Genomic DNA, 20225 nt, shown 5'->3' with positions numbered 1-20225 from the left:
TCTGCTTCCATTCCTAGCCTCATAAAGATATCTGTGAAGGATTTGGGGCCAAACTGTTAAGCTCTCTGAGAGTGCTTTTTGGCTAGGAAATGGGTTTTACTGCTTAAATTGTCATATTGCTGCTGGGTTTTGAATGCCCTAATGATGAATGATACAGGTTGCCAGAAATAACCAGATAGGTAGTTTGTTCACTTGGCCATCTTAATAAACAAAATACAGATATTTTCTACTAATTCAGTTGCTGCATCATCTTGCCAGACTTTGTTTTGTTATACCCATGCTGAATCTGTTTTATAATCTTTTAGGTAAGAAAGTTATTAATTGTTTTGGGGGAGGGATCCAGTGTCTTGTTTTAAAGTTGTAATGTAGCTGGATAGTTTAAAAAACACCTTTCTTGAGGGGAGAATCTTCTAAAAGGCTTACTAACTTGGTATAAAAGCACTTGAATTAAGGAAGTAAGATGCCATTGCTCTGAGTTTGAACAGCTTTTTTGACTTCCTGCAAAGAGGACCCTTTACAGTATTTTTGGAGAAGTTAGTAAAACCGAACCTGACATCACCACTTAGCAGTTCATGCAGCTAACAAGTGGTTTGTTCTTAGGGCAACAGAGGAGGAAATTGCTCCTGGCCCGATAAGACAACAGTGAAGAGTAGGCATTTATTCTTTCTTATTTTTGATTCTGTTTTACAGAGGAAAACTTTTGCAGAGCTAACCATTGTTTTGCCTTTCAGAAGGACGCATGGTGTTTCTTAAGGGCACGGCTAGTTTCCAGATATGACCATGTATTTGTGGCTTAAACTTCTGGCCTTTGGCTTTGCCTTCCTGGACACAGAAATGTTTGTTGCAGGTAAGTACAAGGATATTTCATATTTACTTTCATATTTTGTTCTCTTTTGGAAGGAAGATTGGTTTGAAATAGAGACGTAAGAATACGCTAAATGTGTCGGTGAGTGGAAGTGAGAAGCCGGCTGGGAGGTGGTCAAGGTTGTTGGTGGAGGCAGACACAGCTAGTTATGAGACAGAATACATTGTTTCTGTTTTAAAAGGCATAGATGTTTGGGGGGGGGGAGAAAAAAATCAGAATTTAAAAGGAAAACATTGTCTAGCTGTATCTTTACTTACAACTGTTCAAGGACACAAGAGCAACGTTGTTACTTAACCCCCAAAGTGACGTTGAATGCACATTTATAAAAATCTGAGGGATGTTTTAATGACAAAATAAGTGAGTTTTTATACCCTTTTAAGAAAAACCGTACTTTGTGAAAGTCGTAAGATGGCTCTGGCTGCATGTAAGCCTTACCATCTTTTCGCGCTACGCGTTTGCTTCCTCAAATTTTGAGTTAACTCTTAACATATTTTGTTGAATATTTAGGTATATGATCATCCGAAAATATACTGAGGTATTTAATAAAATATTAACTTTCTACATGTTCTTATCACAGAATGTATTTTAGATCAAGTTCTAATTTCTCGCTAATAATGAGTTTTTACTTTGAAAATTTTTGCAGCGATCGCCCTTTCTGGGTGATGGGTAAAAATCATAGCCTGGATGAGACAGAAATATTTAAACTCTTACAAATCATGCAAATGCTGTGTTCTACAGGAAAATGTAACTAATTGGAGCTGGGGCACTTAGGTTTGAAATCTTTACACATTTATGGTCTATTCAATGGCCAGTTCTTGAACGGTGTCTGCTTGGATCATGAGTACGTTTTGGTTGACTATTAAAATGAAACTACTAAATTGCCATTTAGTAGTCCTCTTTATGATGTAGCATCTAAAAGCTATTTTTATTATTAAAAGGACATTAAAAGTAAAATTTTTGCAGAAATTCCAAAACATAAACTGTTTTTTAAAATCTTGCTTATTGAAATTCACTTCGAAGTCTTTTATTGACTTTTTACCACTCTCCTTTCCTCTGAAAGGGAGGGCAGTAGTTACCTCCTAAGCATGTCACACTGTCAGTTTATAGTTTGGGTAACCTAGGATAGCGGAAAGAAAAACAGGATAAGATAGACTTTTTTTGTTGTGTTCATTCTGTTATTTTTCGTTGCAAAGATGCATTTTAAAAATCTGTATAGGTGCAACATTTTGTTCTTAGTACAGAAAATGTGCTTCTATAGTTATCTCTATAAAGACTGTTATCATAATCAAAAATAAATGTAAAAAATAATTTTAATATGGTGACATGTGCATTGTTATAAATCAGCATATTTTCATTAAAGATTATTATTTGTATATGTTGAAAAGCATTTCTAAGTGAGCATAAAGAAATGTTGAAATATTTTGTAGGCCACAGATCAAACCACCGTAAAAATTTTAACTTGGTCTATTAAAGGATTTTTACCATAAGAAACATCTTTGAATTAATAATCTAAATAAGAGTACAGTAGGATCTAGAACCCATTAAATCAACTTTGCTGAATAATTTATACTACAAATAAATGGATAGATATACATAGATTTATTCTGAGAAAAATCAAGTTTATCTTCAATTGCTCACATAGCTCTTGAGAGCAAATATTTTTCTGAAAGACATTGACAGTCTTTCTGAAATACATATTTATTTGTGGAAAAACATGTAAAGCCACAATAATTTCTATCTGCAAATATTGTTTATCATGCTTTTAAGTTCCAAGAGGTATTTTGTGATTCAATATATAATTTGGAAAGTTCTTAATTCCTTATATATTTTTCTTTATTGGCAACAAACGAGTTGAATTTTATGTTTTATTTGAATATATTGAAATAATGTCTACAAGAAATATATATTTGGGGGCAGAAAAATTCATACTGTATGTTTTAAAGGCATAAAGAAACAGAGCCAAGTGTAGAGAGACATTGATAGATGACTATGCGCGCAATTCAGATATTTTACTAAATCTCTAAAATGCATGTGGGGGCAAGGCCAAAGTTAAGTTTTGTCGGGGCAACAATGCTGGGTTCAGTTTTACACAAAAGTCCCTAATCTCCTTGCTCTGTTCCTCTTTGCCATGACAACTGGAAACCAAAACTTTCTTTAAAATTTCTAAATAATTCTAGAGGCAGTGATGGCTTTGAGAACGCAGGTAGGGAAGAGTGTTCTCTGAGTATGGCGGAGGTGTTGTGAGTTATCCCCCCACCCTAGGGCAGGCCTGTGTGAGTTATGTTATGAGTCACAGCAGCTCGGACTCATTTCCTGAACATAATTCTTTATTTTTCCATCTACATTAAAAAAAAAAAAACCATATCACACGTTGCAAACATGTATCATGTCTTGCACATCACAGCTGTTCAGTGCAAAGTAGCAATTGAATTTGATAAGCAAGTCTAAGTCCTAAAGACAATGTAAAGATTCTGGGATGTGGGTATCATTATTTGATTTTGATAAAATATTTCCTACAGAGAAAAACCTTGCCTGCAACTCTTATCACGGCTAGATTTTGAAGTGCATTTTGTTAGAGGAAAGATGAGGTGAGGTAAGGGTCTGTATTTCCGTTTCCTCTCTTGCTCGACGTAACTAAGTACTAGGGCAGAGTGGTGAGCTTGAGCCAAGTTCTTTTTCTGTTCCGGGCCATTTGATCTCCTTTCACCAGTGACAACTAACTAGTATAGGAATGTAGATGTTTCTACCTTGTTCATATACATATATAGATATATACCTGCACATACTAGTTATATACATGTGAGTTATTATATATACTAGTTATTATCTATCTATATCTATCAATCTGTCTTTCTATCTGTCTACTGGTTCTCCATATTTGTTTACCTTTTAAATATTGGGGTTTTATGGGCTTCAGTCCTTGGCCAATTTTATTCTTATTTCTTCCACTCTGGATTTCTTATCAGTGCCTACTATGTGTCGATGACTCTTGATTCTTCATCTCTGGACTCATCCCTCAGAAGCATGGACCTGAACTCCTTTCCTAAATTCAAACATGTACATGCTCCCTCAGTCCTGAAATGTTTGTTTTCAGTGATCTTTAAAACCTTTTCCCCGACCTAAACTTCCGTTGTCATCATCTTAATTCATGGCTTTATTATTTTTCATCTGTAAAATTATAATAGTTTTCTAACTAGTCTGGTAACATCTATATCTATCTATATATATATTCTGCAGTTTAAAAAAATAAAAGAGGGAAAATTCTGGTACCTTCTCATTGCCTTTGGTATAAATTATCACCTTCTTGCAAGAGCACATGGGACCCCCAGCAAGCTGGGAGCTGGCCCTGGGGTGGAGCAGGAATCTTTTTTTCTTTTTCTCTTACGTTTGATTAAAAGAGAACAAGCAGGAGGTAGTTGCAACACGCAGTTCCTCTATACTCTCTTGAGGCCTTTAAGGCTCTGGGCAAATCCTGTCTCTTCTCTGGCTTTCTCTTTTGTCACTCTTGCCCTAAAATTGTCCCACTGAAATTGGGACTTTTATAATAGTTTTATCACCCACTTTTTATTACCTTTCCTTGGCAGTTTTCAAGTGCTATTTCAATTTGTTGTTTTTGTTGTTGATGATGATGATGATGTACAAATCAGTGGATTTACTGCCATAGTAACATGCATTAAAGCAGAAAGCCTATGCCTCTCTGTCTCTCCTGTTCCTGCTACCTTGCCAGGCACTGAATAGATAATGAAAATTTTAAAGTATAAAACCGCAGGTTATGCTGATGAAGGAGGAGAAAAATTTCAGAAAGGGAAGTCAAAAAGAGGGAGACTATGAGACAAAAAAGTTAGCCAGGGGCAAAAATGGAAGGATGAGGGTAGTAGGACAGTTTTGTCAAGATTAAATACACTAATTTTGGATCTAGATGCTTCCAGGCTTTGCCCTCTTTTGGGTTATTTTCTTCATTCATTTCCTTATCTCACCTCTTATGTGGAAGGACCCTCCTGACTGCTTAAAAATTCATAGTTTGAGAATTTTGTTGTCTCTAAATTTTCCTTGATCAGCTCTTTGGGCATTTTTGGTAATGCCATTTAGGGGAGGGAGTCAGTCAGTTTTATTCTTCAAATACAGATGCTCGTAGGAAGAAAAGTAAGGAATGGGAAGGGAAAAAATATTCATCTAGCTGGGGGAACAGCACAAAAGAAATCAAGTCTCATCCTTGTAAGTGCTGGTTTGAGGACTAACGTTAAGCGCTCTGGGATTGAATGCTGGGTCAGATGGAATCTGGTACACCCAGGCATTGCATTGCATGCATACAAATATTTTGAAAGCCGAATACTTTGAAAGTTTTGTAGGGAGCTGGGAATCATTTATCACTAGATAGTGTGAAGATGAATTTCCATCTGAGTAGGTGAAGAGCAGAGATTTGTAGTTGGGTTGACTCATTTTGTTGGTAAACACACAGTGTTCATGAAGGCAAGGTTTTATGTCCAGACCATGCATGTGTAAGTCAGCTCAGTGCAGAGAAAGAGATCTTCATCGTCACAGACCTTTGATTTTTTCCAGTCATCTTATATGTTCATGAGATTATTTACACAGGAAAAAATTAGAATCAAAATCTAACTTATTTAAACTTAATTGTTGTTTAGTCTAAATATCTTTGTCAGTGCTAGGTACCCAACCCCATACCACTTGACTGTTACTAAAAAATTAGTGCTATGACTTTTGCATACAGAAAGATATTACTCTTCAGGGAATAGTATAGGGAAAAATAAAATATCACATGCTATTCATTTAGCAATATAATTTAAGATGTCTATTTCTATAGAATACCCAAATATGCAAAAATAAAGATTATAATAATCATTGGATTTTGTGTACATGGCCCTAACCACTATTTAGATCAGAACATGTCTAATTATTATTGCCTAAAATCTTTACATTAATCTGAATTCCTGTCAATGCACTACTTCAATTTCAGTCTGTCAAAAGAGTCTAGGGAGTGACTGTTGTATTCAGAGAATTGTGTGCTTAACAATCATAAAAAAAAAAATGAAAGAAACAAAAACTTTTTTACTCTTTCATCCAGAACAAGCACAAATATACATGAAGTCAATGTTAGTGAAATAAACAGGCATCTTCTATGCCCAAAGTACCTTCAATCTATTCACTTCTGAAAAGGTAATCTGTCAAATTATCAAGGTTCTTATTAGATTCTTTTTCAAAAGACCCAAGCTTAAAGAAACATTAACATATTCTATGCTGCTTAGCTATATAGTATTTTTAAGTTAAACACTTATTTCTTGCTGGAAATGAGACAAGTGTCTGAAAGGAAAAAGCCACTTTACTGAAATTTCAATTCCTCCATATATATTGCGTTCAGTTATAAAATCATGATTACAATGCAATGATACTCAAGCGTAAATTTCACTATTCATGTATTTAAAAAATTAGTTTCCATCAAAAGTTGAGCAGCTGGAGGAAAATCATCGACCCTTCAGAGCTGACCTGCCCATGCTGGGGCAGAAGACCAGAGCTGGGGCAACTTAGCATCAACTCATGTGTTTTAGGATAGGAGCAGCTGGTGGAGTGAACCTAACGAAAATCACTGGTAGACAAGAAGAAGTTCTCTGCATTTTAAATTTTAAAAAATGCGTCCTGATATTCAAGAAAATAGACAAACCTATATAAAGAGATGGTATCAAAAGGACAACATCATGGATGGCAACAAAGTGTGGTCATTGTATTTCAAATATCTCCACTTAAAGAAAAAAAGTAATAATTTGTTTATCGATTTAAAAAAAAAGATTAAGCATAATGGAAAATGAGGCAGGAGCCCTCCCAAGCCGGAGAATATCATGGCATTTGGAGTGAGAAATGTTTTGAGGATCTAACTCTATGAATGGTGCGATTTTGAGCCAAATAATTTTTTTACCTTTGAGACACAATTTCCTCGTCTATAAAGTGCCGTAAGCATTTAAAATGAAAATATTTGTGAGGATGCTTTGAAAAACCACGAGAAACTCTGCAAAGTTGTACATTTGTTTTTTCATGCGATCCCATGAAACCACAGCTCATGGCTCTTTAGCATGAAGCTCTGATTGCAAATGACATCTCATTCTTTGAGAGGCTATGAGGAGATAAAGCAGTTGTTTAAGGTTATGAGGCAGGGGAGCAGACCCGGAGAGATCTTTGAATTCTTTTAACGCCACATCCTGTATTTTGGGGATGTTCAGGCCACTCTGGACTGCATTCCAAATAGTTCGTGAATCCATTCCCTTCTACAACCCTTTGCTAGGGATTACTGCCATTTCTTATCCCAACAACCACCTAAAGTCCTGGCTCTCTCCAATCCCTCCTGTGCCTACGTCTGCCATCACAAGGAGAATCTTTGCAAAATGCAAAACTCACCTTTGTACAGCCCTCCTTTAATAGCTCGCTATGAGGTAGAGAATATTTTGCTCCCATGATTTTGATACCAAGGATGTTTTGACTCAACTCTTATGAAGACAAACAGTTAATTAGAATACACCAACACTTATGAGGCTTCCTTGAAGATAAATTTTGCAGGGAAAAGAATCTGTTACGTAAATTTAATTCCCTGAGTATTTTATATGTAGCCTGGTTAATTTACAGTCAGTTTTTGAATTTTTATTTTACTGAATTAATGTTCAACAGCATCACTTGCATTTAATTTTTGCAATAACTATTAGATTTATGAATCAATTTGACACACATCAGATTTTACTGATGATAGCTTGTGTCTCTGGGAAATACCCTTTGTGGTCACTATTTTTCTAAGTATAATTTTTCTTCTCAAACAATACAGATCTAAATTTTTAAAAGCATTTTAATTCTTCTTTTTGTCCAGAAACATTTCCTCTGTGTAGTTTTGACTGCTGACAGCTAAAAAAAGAAAATTTTTTTGGCAGTTCAATGCTACATAAAATATAATTTTAGTAACGTAATTTTTCACTTTTACCAGACTTAGATTGGGCAGTGTTAGCCATTTTCAAATTTATGTTGTGTTGAAATTTCAATCAGTAACAATCATTTTGAGATTCAGAGCTTTTTCATCTAGATTCATTTTGAGATTTTTTTAGGACACAGTTTTAATTATTTCTTAGGGAGCCAATGGGAACTTTAGAAACTCTTTTAGGACTGCTCTGCAGTCTAGAATTATTATGTTTTAATTCTCATTCCTTAGGGTGGTATTCCTCTAATTGGCTTCCATACCCTTGTCCCGACTTCTTAGTCATTAGTGGGCAGAAAGTAAAGAGAAGAATCAACACAATACGTGTAAAATGTTCTCAAAGTAAAATGATGAGTGGGGAGAGTGTCAAATTATCCTACTGTAGTCTCTGTGCTTTATTTGGGAAAAACAAAAGCAGCTAGCCTTGCACACACGATTCCAACAGAACCTCTTCAGACCTCTCTGGTTTTATCTGTCACCACCTTGGGACATATACTATGATCTCTTGTTATAACTTGCATTTTCCTAAGAATATAATATTTTCATTTCTCCAAACTGTCAACCATGCTGTTTTTTTATTCCCTCCACGTTTTTTTTTTTTTTTTAACTGGGAAAATTATAATTGTTCTGCAAAATTTAGCACAAAGATCACCTCCTCTGGGCAGCCCTCCTCTATGTGCCCTGCTCTTCTGCCCCTTTGCCCCCTGGATGGGTGTTTGGGGTTCTCTTGCCCTGATGATCCCCTGAATAACCCTCCTGGGACTCTCTTTGCCCAGCTTTGCTTTTGCCGTAGCTGGTGAGCTCGCGTAGGTTATCACCAGGTCTTATTTATCGGTGCCTGCAGGTCCTCAGTACTCCTTTGCTGAATGAATGGGCGGTAACTCACCCCTCTATGCAGAAAGCACTTAAGGATGTGTAAAAGTAATTCCAATTGTTTCCTCGTTGTGTCGTCATTTAAGTGAATTAGTCATGGTAAATTTTTTCTGCATGGAAAATGTCAGGGAATTGATAAAAGAAGAAATTGCTCAGAGTCCTTGCTAACATTTTGTTTTTATTTCTCTCTCCCTCTTTTCATCTCATGCCGTGTGTGACATGGCATCTTCTGATTGCCTTTTAAGTAGGCCAGGACTATTCTAGACAACTTGAGAAACACAGAAATGAATCAATAGGAGAATAAAAAAAAATCTCACAGATTCTTAGTACTCAAGCCCTAAAAACTTTCTGAGTATTTTATTTGGTTGGGTAAAAAAAAAAAAAAATCTATCCATTTATTTATTAATTTATTAATGCATTTGATGAACAACTACTTTGTGAGTGCTTTCCCTGGACTCCTGGGTGGGCTGGGGGGTACCATAGTTCATGTCTATCCTCATGAAGTCTATAATCTCTCTGTGGCAGTGGCTGCTTGGAGGTGGGGTTTCACATCTTCCAAAATCTCCATCAGCACCCCAATGCTTCCTCCTTAAAGTAATGATATACCTTCTTGCAGATAATTATTGGTGTTGTCAACCTTTTATAAACTAGAAATTTGAAAACCACTATTTTAATATCTGTATGTAATATACTAAGTAAAAAATCCTATTCTCACAAGACTACCTCCAAGTCTGTTCCAACCAGATTTTTCTCTGCAGACTTTTCGGTTATAGACATCCTGGGGCTGGCACTGAGTTGAATAGATTATCTTGAGATATTTTTTTTAAAAAAAATAATGGTGATAGATGCAAAAAGGGACTAGACAACAGCTTTAATTTGTTGTGGCTGGTTTGTCTTGAGATTTATTCCGAAAATAAAATATTTATTTCGAGAGAGAAGTTAAAACGTACACCAAGGCATGCCACACAAGCACATCCTTCCCTCTGTTCTTGGTGACCCTTCAGAATAATTTTCCAACAAGTGGGGGTTGGGGTCGGGGCTGAGAGCTGGGATTTTAACCTGGGTCTATCCGATTCTAGGTCTGTTCTTTCTCCACTGGCTGGTCAATCTTCTCAGCCGTCAGCTGGGTAATCCGGTAGTTGAGGACATGACTCCACAGTGGTGGGTGCATCACAGTGGCGTGGAAAGGAGGTGGTAGACATGAGGTCGTTTGGTGGAATATGCACGTAAGCTCACCCAGTTGACTTAGCTACTTACATGAGCCATGGTGCATGGAGCCTCTTCCACATCTTTAGCAAGGTCTAATAATCCACTCGAGATTGTATGTCTCTTATAAAAGGCATGAGGACATCTTTGATCAATTTATTTGTCATTCCTATGAGTGCTGATGCAAAAGTGATTCGTTATAATCATCTTGAAAAGCAGGTTAATGCAGTACAGAACCGAGTCTGTCTGGAGGTGAGTGACAGGATGGATGGAAAGAATGGATTTTCCCCCCACCTAGTTTGTTTTTGATGTTACATAAAGTGAAAGCCATTAAATAATTCACCAAAGCATCTAGATTTTTTTTTTTTTTGATTTTGAAGTGCAAGGGAAGTAATTTGACCTTTGTTAAACACTTTGATCATGGAAAACACATGAGGTTCTCATCTTATTCCAGGAAGTGTAGACACCAGATCATCTTTTCATAGTCATCCAAGAAGCATATTAAATGAATCAAGTAAATCCATCTTACAGTTTTTTTTTATTCCAGAGACAAGTTAACTATAACTTCAAGGAAAGTAAAAACAACAAAAAAAGTTTATTGTCTAGTTAATATGATAAATGTGAACTTTCAAGATATTCTATTTTGACTTCTTAGATTTAGATTTCTAAATACCCTTTTGGCTTATGAAATAAGATTTTAACTTATGCCTAATATGCTCTAAGTGTTTCTTCTTTTCAATGATCCACATTTTTATTCGCTGAATTTACTTATTGATGCTTTAGATATGATCAAGGTATGCAATGGCTAGGAAGAAATAAGGGAAACAGAAGATATCAGTTGAGAGTTTTGACTATGAGAGTAAGCAATGATAGGACATAGAAGGAGATAAACAAAAGAAAAGGGCAAACAACTGGCACAGGAGACTTCAAGAAATGATGCTAGAAATGTTCATTCAGACAGCTCTCCCTTTAAAGTCCTTAGGAAGTCTTTGGAATCTTCCCTGGATCCCATTCTGAGCCTACCTATTGCGAAACACAGGGGAAATTGCCTTTCAAAGCCTCAGTTCCTCACCTGTAAAGTGGGAACCATAGTAAGAGACAGTAAATGAGATGATGTGCTCGTCAATTCAAAAGTTGTTTATAGAGACCCTACTATGTGCCGAGAACTGTTCTACGTGTGGACACGGCGGTAAATAAAACAGAGAAGGTATCTGCTTTCCTGAAACTTACATCCTAGCAAGGAGGGATAACAAAACAAGAAAACAAATAAATCATCCAGACACCTTCAGGTGTAGATGAGCCCTGTGAAGAGAACTAAGCAGTGTAGTATGGTGGAGACAGGCCAGATTGGGGGGGGTGTAGACAGAGTGATCCAGGAAGGCCTTTTTGAAGGAGGGTCATTCGAACCCCTTGTTGGCAGCTACGAGCATGAAGATCCATTTGGGGAGAAAGAGGCAGGAGAAGACCCCCCCCCCCCCGGGGCAAAGGCGCAAAGGAGTGGGTGCATTCAGGACACAGAAAGTTCACGTGGGGTGGTGCCCACAGGCTGAGTGGTTTGCGGTGAGGCTAGAAGGGTTAGGAGGAGAGTCCTGTAGGGCCCTGCTGGAAATAGGAAGAACTTGAATTTTACCCTACGTGTAATGGGAAGAAGCCGTTTGGGATTTTTGAGCGGAGAATAACCTAATCATGTTTCACTGTGGAAGAGACTGCTCTGGCTGCCGCAAAGAGAATAGATCAGAAGTCAGGCAAATCCCGGAGCAAGTGAGGCAGTGGGAGGGAGAAAGGGGTTGGCGACCTGCACTCAGTGTTGTTGGTAGTGGTCGTGGAAAGGAAGGAGAGATTTACACGGAATCAAGAAACACCGCTGCATGGGAGGGCCAGAGAAGCTGTAGACAAGACCCACGCCCTCCACCGTGAGCACCTAGCGTGGGAAAGAGCCAATCAAGACTTCCGATTTGCTCATATTGTTAACATCTGGGTTTTCATTAGACAGTAGAGAGGTCCAGAAATCCACTGGAGATGAGAGTCTGGGGCCCTTTAGGTGTTTCTCACCTGGAGACATAAAGCAGGGGGGAGTCATTGTGTGCAGATGGAATCTGAAGCTAAAAGACTGAATGTGATGGAGTGAAAAATGTGTGGGTGGGGAGGAGTAGGGGGCCTGTTTTGAAGCCCTGGGGCACTTCATATGCGGAAGGGCGGCCAGGAGGGGCTAGGAAAAGAAAGTGAGAAAGGGTAGCTAGTGAGTGAAGACAGAAATACTTTTTTGCTTTCAGTAAATTCCACATAAAAATCCAAATGTATGTCTCCTCTTGAATGGTTTATCATGAGCATCCTAACTACCAGCGAAGATCCCTATTTAGCTTTACTATTGTTTGAAAAGTAATTATGAAGGGATTTATATAATGTTTGGAAGAATTAAATATCTTCTACTAATATATAACTTGCTAGCTTAGCTATTAAAAAAAGAGAGAGGTACAACTTAACAACATTTGTCTGAATAAAAACTGTAAAATATATTGAGAAACTAGTGAATTAGAAATTTAACTAAAATGTCTTGACAAGGTGGTGCTCTGCTGAGTCACTTAGTGGCATTTTATTCTGTTTTGATGCATATTGATAAAATATTTTAAAATATTATTTCAGCCAATACTTGGGTAGGTTGGGTTCTTGTGTGTTGTGTGTGTCTGTGTGAGTTAGTTGGTTAGACAAAAGCACGTTTCTAAATCACATTTTAAATGTTCCATGACTTTGTAAAATTTGAAAACTGTTACCAATTTAGCAGATATTAGGTAGAGTCTAATATCCTTGAAAATTTTGATTTTCAGTCTTGGCAGCTTTTTTCTTAAAATAGATTTTTTTAAGAGCACCTTATTTTTGTAGTAACTGGTAGCTAGCTTATAAGAAAAAGTTAGCTAATAATGGAAATAGCGCTTACCATGTGCCAGCCACTATTCTCAACATTTTCCAGATGCTATCTCATTTAATTTAAGTATACCAATCAATATGAAGTCTGGCTTATATTTGAATTTAACATAAGTAAATTTGTTAATTTATGTTTCCAGATATTTATCATAAAATTTACTGTCGTATCCCAAAAGGGAGTAAATTTAATTTTCCTTATTCTAATTTTAAATACACTACTAAAATTGAGAAAAAGGGATCAGGAAAGGGAAATAACACCGACTGTCTCTCATGTGTCCGGCATTCTCTAAGGCAGTGGTACCCCAACCTTTTTGGCACCAGTGACTGTTTTCATGGAAGGCAATTTTTCCATGGACCAGGGTTGGGGTGGGGGGTGTTGGAATGATTCAAGTGCATTGCATCTATTGTGCACTTTATGTCTATTATTATTACATTGTAATATATAATGAGACAATGACACAACTCATCATAGCTTGGAGACCCCTACTAAGGTACTTTAATTCAGCCTTACATTTGTTTCTGCATCTTGTTTCTAATTCTTCGCATTACTAAAGGAATGTACAGACCATCCTTGGTCCACTGGTCTTAATGGTGGAAACAGAATTATGGTTAAACCAAAGGAGTAAGTAAATCTAAAGATTATTGATATTTATTGTGTATGATGATGTTCTGCCTAAGTTGAAAAATGGGCACACCAGATATTCAGGCAGCAGACTGTGACCTCAATGATGGTGTCATATTGAAAAAAATTCAGCACAGAGAGAAAGTTGTGTAGCTTTTTCTTCCTGGTCCTGCTTAATTTTCCATTTTCACGTGGATATGAAGCAGCCATTTAAGCACATCTGCTTGATCTGCATTTAAAAGAACAAACGAAAGGAAGAGGAGCTAGAAGGAGGGAAGGGAGAGATGGAGAGAAAGTGTACCTATTTAAGAGAAGCAGTATGTTAGTGTGTGAGACATGGACAATAACAGTGTGTGTAGGCACTATTATGCAAGAATTAGAAAGCACAACCTACTATAATGCAGCAAAATCCAGTCATGCCTAAGTGGTAGGGAGATAGTATAAAAGCCTAAGTGATCCATTTTCAGATGTTAGCTCAGTTATGAGAACAAAGGTCACTTTTTTTTTTTTTTTTGGCCCATCGTTTCAAGAATAAAAGTTTGAATGAGGGAAATTGCTTTCCTTCTAAGTAAAGGAGGAATCAGCACCACTGAAACGAGAACGGCTGAGATGTCTCCAAGCCGAATGGCAACTTTAGAACAGCTGGAACCAGGAGTCCAACCGGAGGTTCAGGAAAGGGGAGAGGTGCTCACACGGAGGGAGATAAAAGGTACTTTCAGGATGACCCACGAGAGAGAAAAGCACCAACGCCTTTGAAGTAGAAGATTTTCCCTTTTCTAAGAATAGAAGGTGGTGGTGTGTGGAGGGCAGCTAGAAGGTGTGGGTGAAAGAACTACTGGGCATGGCTAGAGAGAGATCAAAGCCAAGTGCAACCTCAGCACTCTGGAAGGGGAGCAAGCCAGATCCTATGTAAGGAGCACTTCAAAGACAGGGAAATATGAATAATAAAAATACCTTTAGTTGTCAGATGTAAAATGTGTGCCAGTTTCGCCACATTCTGTTTTCAGGAGCGCTGTGAAACTAAAGATATCTCCCATCAATATCAATTTACCTATGCATATCTTCCCATCTGTCTTAATTAGTCAATTCCCAAGAAGAAAAAAAAAGTGCATTATGCTCAAAGAATCCAAAATGACTTTTTTTTTTTTTTTTGGTTAGCCTTAATAAAGTGCATTCTCTTAGACTGAACTTTAGTATTTATACTTTGAAATATGGGGAGGTTATAGAAAATCACTATAAAAGCACTTCATAAACTGTAATGAAATGAAAAAATTTAAGGGATTGTAACATTATTTTAGCATCAGGAAAACTGTAAAAGAGTGCAGAAATTCTCTGATTACCTTTGTAATTAGCTTTGCATTTGGTTTTTCATGTTGAGAGTTGGAGTAAAAGTGGAAATCTTGGTTTAAAACACAAAAAATGGTTCGAATATTATTTTATAAATCAAAATACAGAAATCTAGAATGTTTGGCCACTGTCAGTGTGGACTCCTATTTTGTATTTAATCTGTTCTACAAACATCTGCATTTGCTAAAGAGCAAAACAGACCAAGGAAAAAGAAACGAATCAATGCAAGCCATAAAGCCATGATTTTGTGGAATCTCCACTCCAGTTTATGTTTTGTCACTGTATGAAAAAAATATGCTTATCATGGATCTATCTTTTGCTAGAGAATACCCCTTACATTTTAAAACAAAAATATTTACATAAAAGTGTTTGTGGGAAAAAAATGCCTTTTCTTTTCATTCACCCATTACCCCATTCCATATTTAATATAGAAAATACTACTCTATTTTAAAACAAAAGTAAAACATTACTCATTTAAAAACCTATTTTGTCCATGAATTTTCCCCAGAAGTAACATTTCTCGAGGATATCAGGTATTATAACTTGCCTTTTCTCTAGGCCCCCATTTTATGGGCTGAACATCTGGATTTGATGGGGAAGAAAACATTTCCTTCCTCTGGCTTTTCTAATAATCCTCTCTTAAAGATACGCACGTTTCATGCTTGTTAACAAAATTGATATTATTTTAATATCTACTGTTTTAACACACAATGAATATGGAATTTTCAGTGGCTTTTTAACCTTAAATGTATTTTCAATTCCTTATAAAAACAATATTAAGAGCTACTCTAAAATGAATTAGGGCCACAGATGTTTTCCTTTATAGTGTTAATTGATTTAAGGTCCATCAAAATGTTGTTAAAATGTCTAGAGGTTAACAATAATAAGGGCACATGGGTCAGATTAAAATTCTTTTTGTGCCAAAAAAAAATTATAGCTTATTTTCCCCTGATTAAAAAAAAATTAGTTGGTGGATTGAAACAGCCATGTGATAGCTAAGATTTTATTCTCTTGTTTTATAATGAAAAGGGATTTAAAATTAGGGATTCCATGATATGCCAAAAATTTTTATGTGTAGATGACAAAAGTACTAGTTTTGTTTTTAGTGAAGAGAGGACAACTCTATGTTTTCTCTTTGTATCTGTTGTCTTATTTGACAGTTGTGGCAATTAATATGCTGAACTATTCAATCAACAAAATATAGCACATCGGAGCAACTTTGGTCCCTGCTCCCTAAATACATTTCAATTGCCCCATTTTGATCCCGCCATCCTTTTATAAGAGAATAATATGCTCTGTAATTGGAGAAAATCATGTGAAGTCTCTCAAATTTCATCTCAATATATGTATATAAACAATATCTTAATAGAAAAAGAGAATATTAAAACCTCTTTGTATTAAAGATGTGTAATAAAATGATGAAAATTTCAAACATGCATCCATTTCTTCATGTTAAAATTGCTAAGAATGAATTACGGATCCATGAATACTTTCAGAAACTTTCAGCTCAGGAAATGCATCAATGGGCTGAACCTAGGAGAACACTTTGCTGTTTACATAGCTGATTTTTCTTGTATTTTTTATCATCTTACATCACATGGATACAGTCGAAATAAGTTAATTCATAGACAGGATATAAAAGGACCAGAGAACTAGTCTTCCCATTAAATAATCAAAAACAAGAGTGTTTTTTTTACTTGTCATTTTATTTTTAAATAATACACATGACTTTTATTTCTTTACTAAGAGTCAAGTATTGTTCCAGACATCGTGGTGTTTTTGCGGGGGTAAGGAATTAACTGAAATATTTTCTGCCTTTATTTGAGTTAGGATGACTGCAGGCAAAATTTTTTTATAAAAGAGAAAAGAAATTTGTATATTTGGAGAACACTATGTCAGGCATCATTATTACACAGTAATATTATTTTAGAGAAGAAAAAGACCTTAGAAATAATCTATTTCAACACCTCTATTTTACAAATGACTAAACTGAAGCAAAGAGATGTTTCATGGTTTGTCCCAGGTTGTCCCAAAAATGGGGGAACTTGGTCCTTCAGTATATGCTGGGGCATTTATCCATTGACCTGATACAACGAAATGAATATGGATCAGGCAGTGTACTGACAAGCTTTGCATCTTAATTTTATTAATTTGTTTTCGGCAGACTGAGGTTCTGATATGTCGTGTGGGGTAAGTGACTCAACTTCCTTAAGCCTCAGTTTCTTTTTCAGTGAGATTCAGAGCTTAGTCCAGTTTCTCAACCTTGGCCGTAGGGACGTTTTGGGTGGAGAACTGGGCCGACCTGTGCATTGCAAGATGTTTGGCTGCTGCCCTTGACCTTTGCAGAGCATCCTTGACCTCTGCAAACTGGGTACAGCAGCACGACCCTCTGCTTACTAGAGCTGTGACAACCTAAACATGTTTGCAGACATTGCCAAATAAATGTCACCCCTGGGCAAAACTGCCCATCCCTGCCACCTTCACTGAAAACTACTAGCTTAGTTACAATAAAATGTTTTAGGGCTTCCCAGAGGTCACATTGTACAATCCTAGACTCCATGGTTAACTGCTGGATGCTTCATCAGAAAGCAAACCACTATAAGCATTCTTCACCATGAAGTTTTTTTGGGTACTGTATAAAATGACCAAATAGGACATCATGTAATTTTCACATTTCCTAGGTGAGAATTTTTATGGTGACGGTGAGATATTAAATTAGATATTAGAAAAATTTAAGCTTTAACGAAATGTTATAAAAACTTACTCACTATGACTGCCCATTTGGTGATTCTTGCAAAAATTATCTAGGTATTACAAGTTGCACTTACCAGAAGGCACAATAATTTGGTCATTGTTTCAAAGATGAATAGAGACTCACTTCAAATCCCAGGTGCTCACCACACCACGCTCCTTTCTAAGACCATTGCAACCGTGCAGGGCAGTTGTTTCTGATAAGATCTACTCGAACAAACGCGAAGGGCTTCACAGTGCAAAGGGTCACGGATGTGTTATCACCCTTTGCACGCAGAAGCAATAGACATCTATCTTCCTCAGTTTTTAAATTAAAGGGTGGGTGTTGTCACTTCCCTTTCTTTCCCTTCCCCACCCTCATGCTTGCCCCCATGGGATCCAGCCACCTGCCAGCAGATGACAAGGGCCTCATATAAGTACTCGGGGCTGTGCATTAGCTACTCAGGGACGTCGGAAACTTCTGTCTGGAAGGTGAGGCCAGGTGCAGAGAGCTAGTCCGATACATTCTGTTGCAGTCCCAGGGTTACCTTTTGTGTCATGCATTGCTACGAGTTCCCTGAGGAAGTTTGCCGACCTGTGGCTTTACGAGAAATGCACGTCATGGAAGGAAGGCGCAGGGGGTGTGCGCCCAGAGCACAGGGGAAGTTCGGTTGGTATGAAGTGAGAGCCGAGAGCTCAGCCCAGTTGGTTGTGTTCTGCCACACAGAGGCAAAATTGTGGCAGCCACATCCTGTGACCAGCAATTGTTAGAGCAGGCAGACCGGTGGGAGGAGAGATACTAAACAGCATTAGATAAGGAGACCAAATTAGGGTAGGGGGGAAAACAATCAGTTTCGTTCAAAGTGGCAGATCCATTTCTTGTGTTTATGGAACATTTTTAACTCCACCGTAGGATGGAATCAAGAACTTTTTTTTTTTTTGCACATATCATATGTATGTGTATTCATATCTAGATTAAATATTTTGATTTGTCTTTTTCAGTAAAGCAAAGCATGCATTGAAATCCATTCAGTCACTAGAGCAGAAAAAAAAATAGCTGGATGCTTTTGCTAATCACGGGGTTGATAATCAATCTTTGAGAAAGTTAAGTGTTTCCAAGTTTACTAGTTGACAAAGTGTTGATGGAGAAAAGAACTTTTTCACCTGATTACTGTTGCTTTCACTTTTTTCCATGAAAGAGATCCAACTTTTTTAGCCACAGTATTTTCTGTTTTTTATTGGATTCAAACAATGGAGGTTTATTTCTCTCGAAGCTAAGATAAAGGATGTCAAGGATAAACCATTTTCTCATTTCAAATATAAATATTAATGGGTTCATTACAGATATTTATCTGAAATCTCAAACACACCTGAATTAAGTATACCCAGTTTTGTGGGTGAAAAAAATCAGTTATCACTGGGGGAGAAAAAGCAACAACAACAACACTGCTTTCATTTTTAACTCTCTTGTTACTTCTGAGTTCTGAGTCCGGAAGCAGAAGTCAGAAGTTGCAAAGCATTGTGAGAAAATTTTTGCTCTGTTTTTTTTTTTTTTTTTTTTTTCTTCTTCTTTTAAGTCTCCACCCAAATGGAAATACCAGAAGTCTGAAAGTCCATTCTTGCTAAATGCCCATCTCAGGGTTGCATTTCCACTGCAGATCTTCAGTGACCTTTTTTACAGCTGGCCTCTCGCTATCTGTTCAGAATTGCTGTTTGTCTTTCAACATCCCTGCCCTTCTCTGGAACGAATGCAAATTCTCAGAGGTCTCTTGTGGCCACTGGCTTCCTGCATAGCCCATAAAAATGCATCGATACTGTCTTTTCCATAATCAGGCAGAAGTATAGTCTAATTATGACTCAATGCTCACTGAATGTGTTCAACTAAACTGTACCTGGGCTCTGTGGAATAGCACAGGTTTTTCACTCTTCTGGGGATAAAGCATGACATATATAGATTTCGGCCATCACACATGCCCACAGGGGCACCTCCGTGGTCTGTCTCGTTGGAATGCCCTTCCTCGTTTGCTTTTTAGTTTCTTTCTGCTGTACACACCTCTACCAGAGAGATGTTTTCCTATTTGCCCTTGTATAGTGCCTGACGTTACAGAGTAGCCTTTAAACATCCGTTTGTTGAATTAATATTGAAATAAATGAATGCATGAACCTCTGTAACTCTTTGAGGTAATCTCATATCATGCATGGGACTATGTTAGCTTGATTTGTACAGATAGGCTGGCACCGATGACTGGTTTTCTAATAGAAAGAATGACCAATACTGAGCTTGAGTATGATTTTATTATGTTACTTTCTTATCTAAGGAGGGAATAAAGTAAAGCAGTGTACACTGTGGATATTTATACTCCTGAAAGAAACATACTATACAAATGCTTTCCTTCCTTGAGACAGAATGATACGGATAGTTCATGATTTATCAGTCTCTGCTCTATAAGAGACTTATTTCTTATGGTGAAGTGGTCACTTCAGTGAAGACTTTTGCTTGGTTTTTTTACAGACTAAAGTCACAAGTTTTCTACGCCCTTTTTCACTCTTTCCTCTCCCTCCTCCTTCCTAAAAAGTGGTTAACACTTTGCTACTTGTGTCCTGAAGCACTAAATATAACATAACTATAACGAGACCGATAGAATTGTGCTTATGTTCTTATTGTGCTGTTTTCTGCAAAATTAGGACAATTG

The 20225-nt window shown here is 37.1% G+C and overlaps 1 protein-coding gene across 4 annotated transcripts in view; it reads left to right on the top strand.

Annotated features, from left to right (window-relative positions):
* Positions 1-500: 500 nt before the first annotated feature.
* Positions 501-20225, top strand: part of PTPRC (protein tyrosine phosphatase receptor type C) — a 109882-nt gene continuing 90157 nt past the window's right edge. For 2 of the 4 annotated variants that reach the window (XM_075996988.1, XM_075996987.1), the window contains exons 1-2: positions 502-649; positions 732-847. In XM_075996988.1, coding sequence (XP_075853103.1) covers positions 775-847 — 73 coding nt within the window. In that variant the 5' untranslated portion in view covers positions 502-649; positions 732-774. Of the gene's footprint in view, positions 650-731; positions 848-20225 lie in introns of all 4 variants that reach the window. The other 2 variants (XM_075996986.1, XM_020284323.2) reach the window with 2 other exon arrangements.

This window comes from Microcebus murinus, chromosome 23 (genome assembly GCF_040939455.1).
Source record: "Microcebus murinus isolate Inina chromosome 23, M.murinus_Inina_mat1.0, whole genome shotgun sequence".
NCBI classification, from domain to species: domain Eukaryota; kingdom Metazoa; phylum Chordata; class Mammalia; order Primates; family Cheirogaleidae; genus Microcebus; species Microcebus murinus.
The sequence above is the reverse complement of the archived record's forward strand: the minus strand, read 5'-3'. Positions and strand labels throughout refer to the sequence as shown.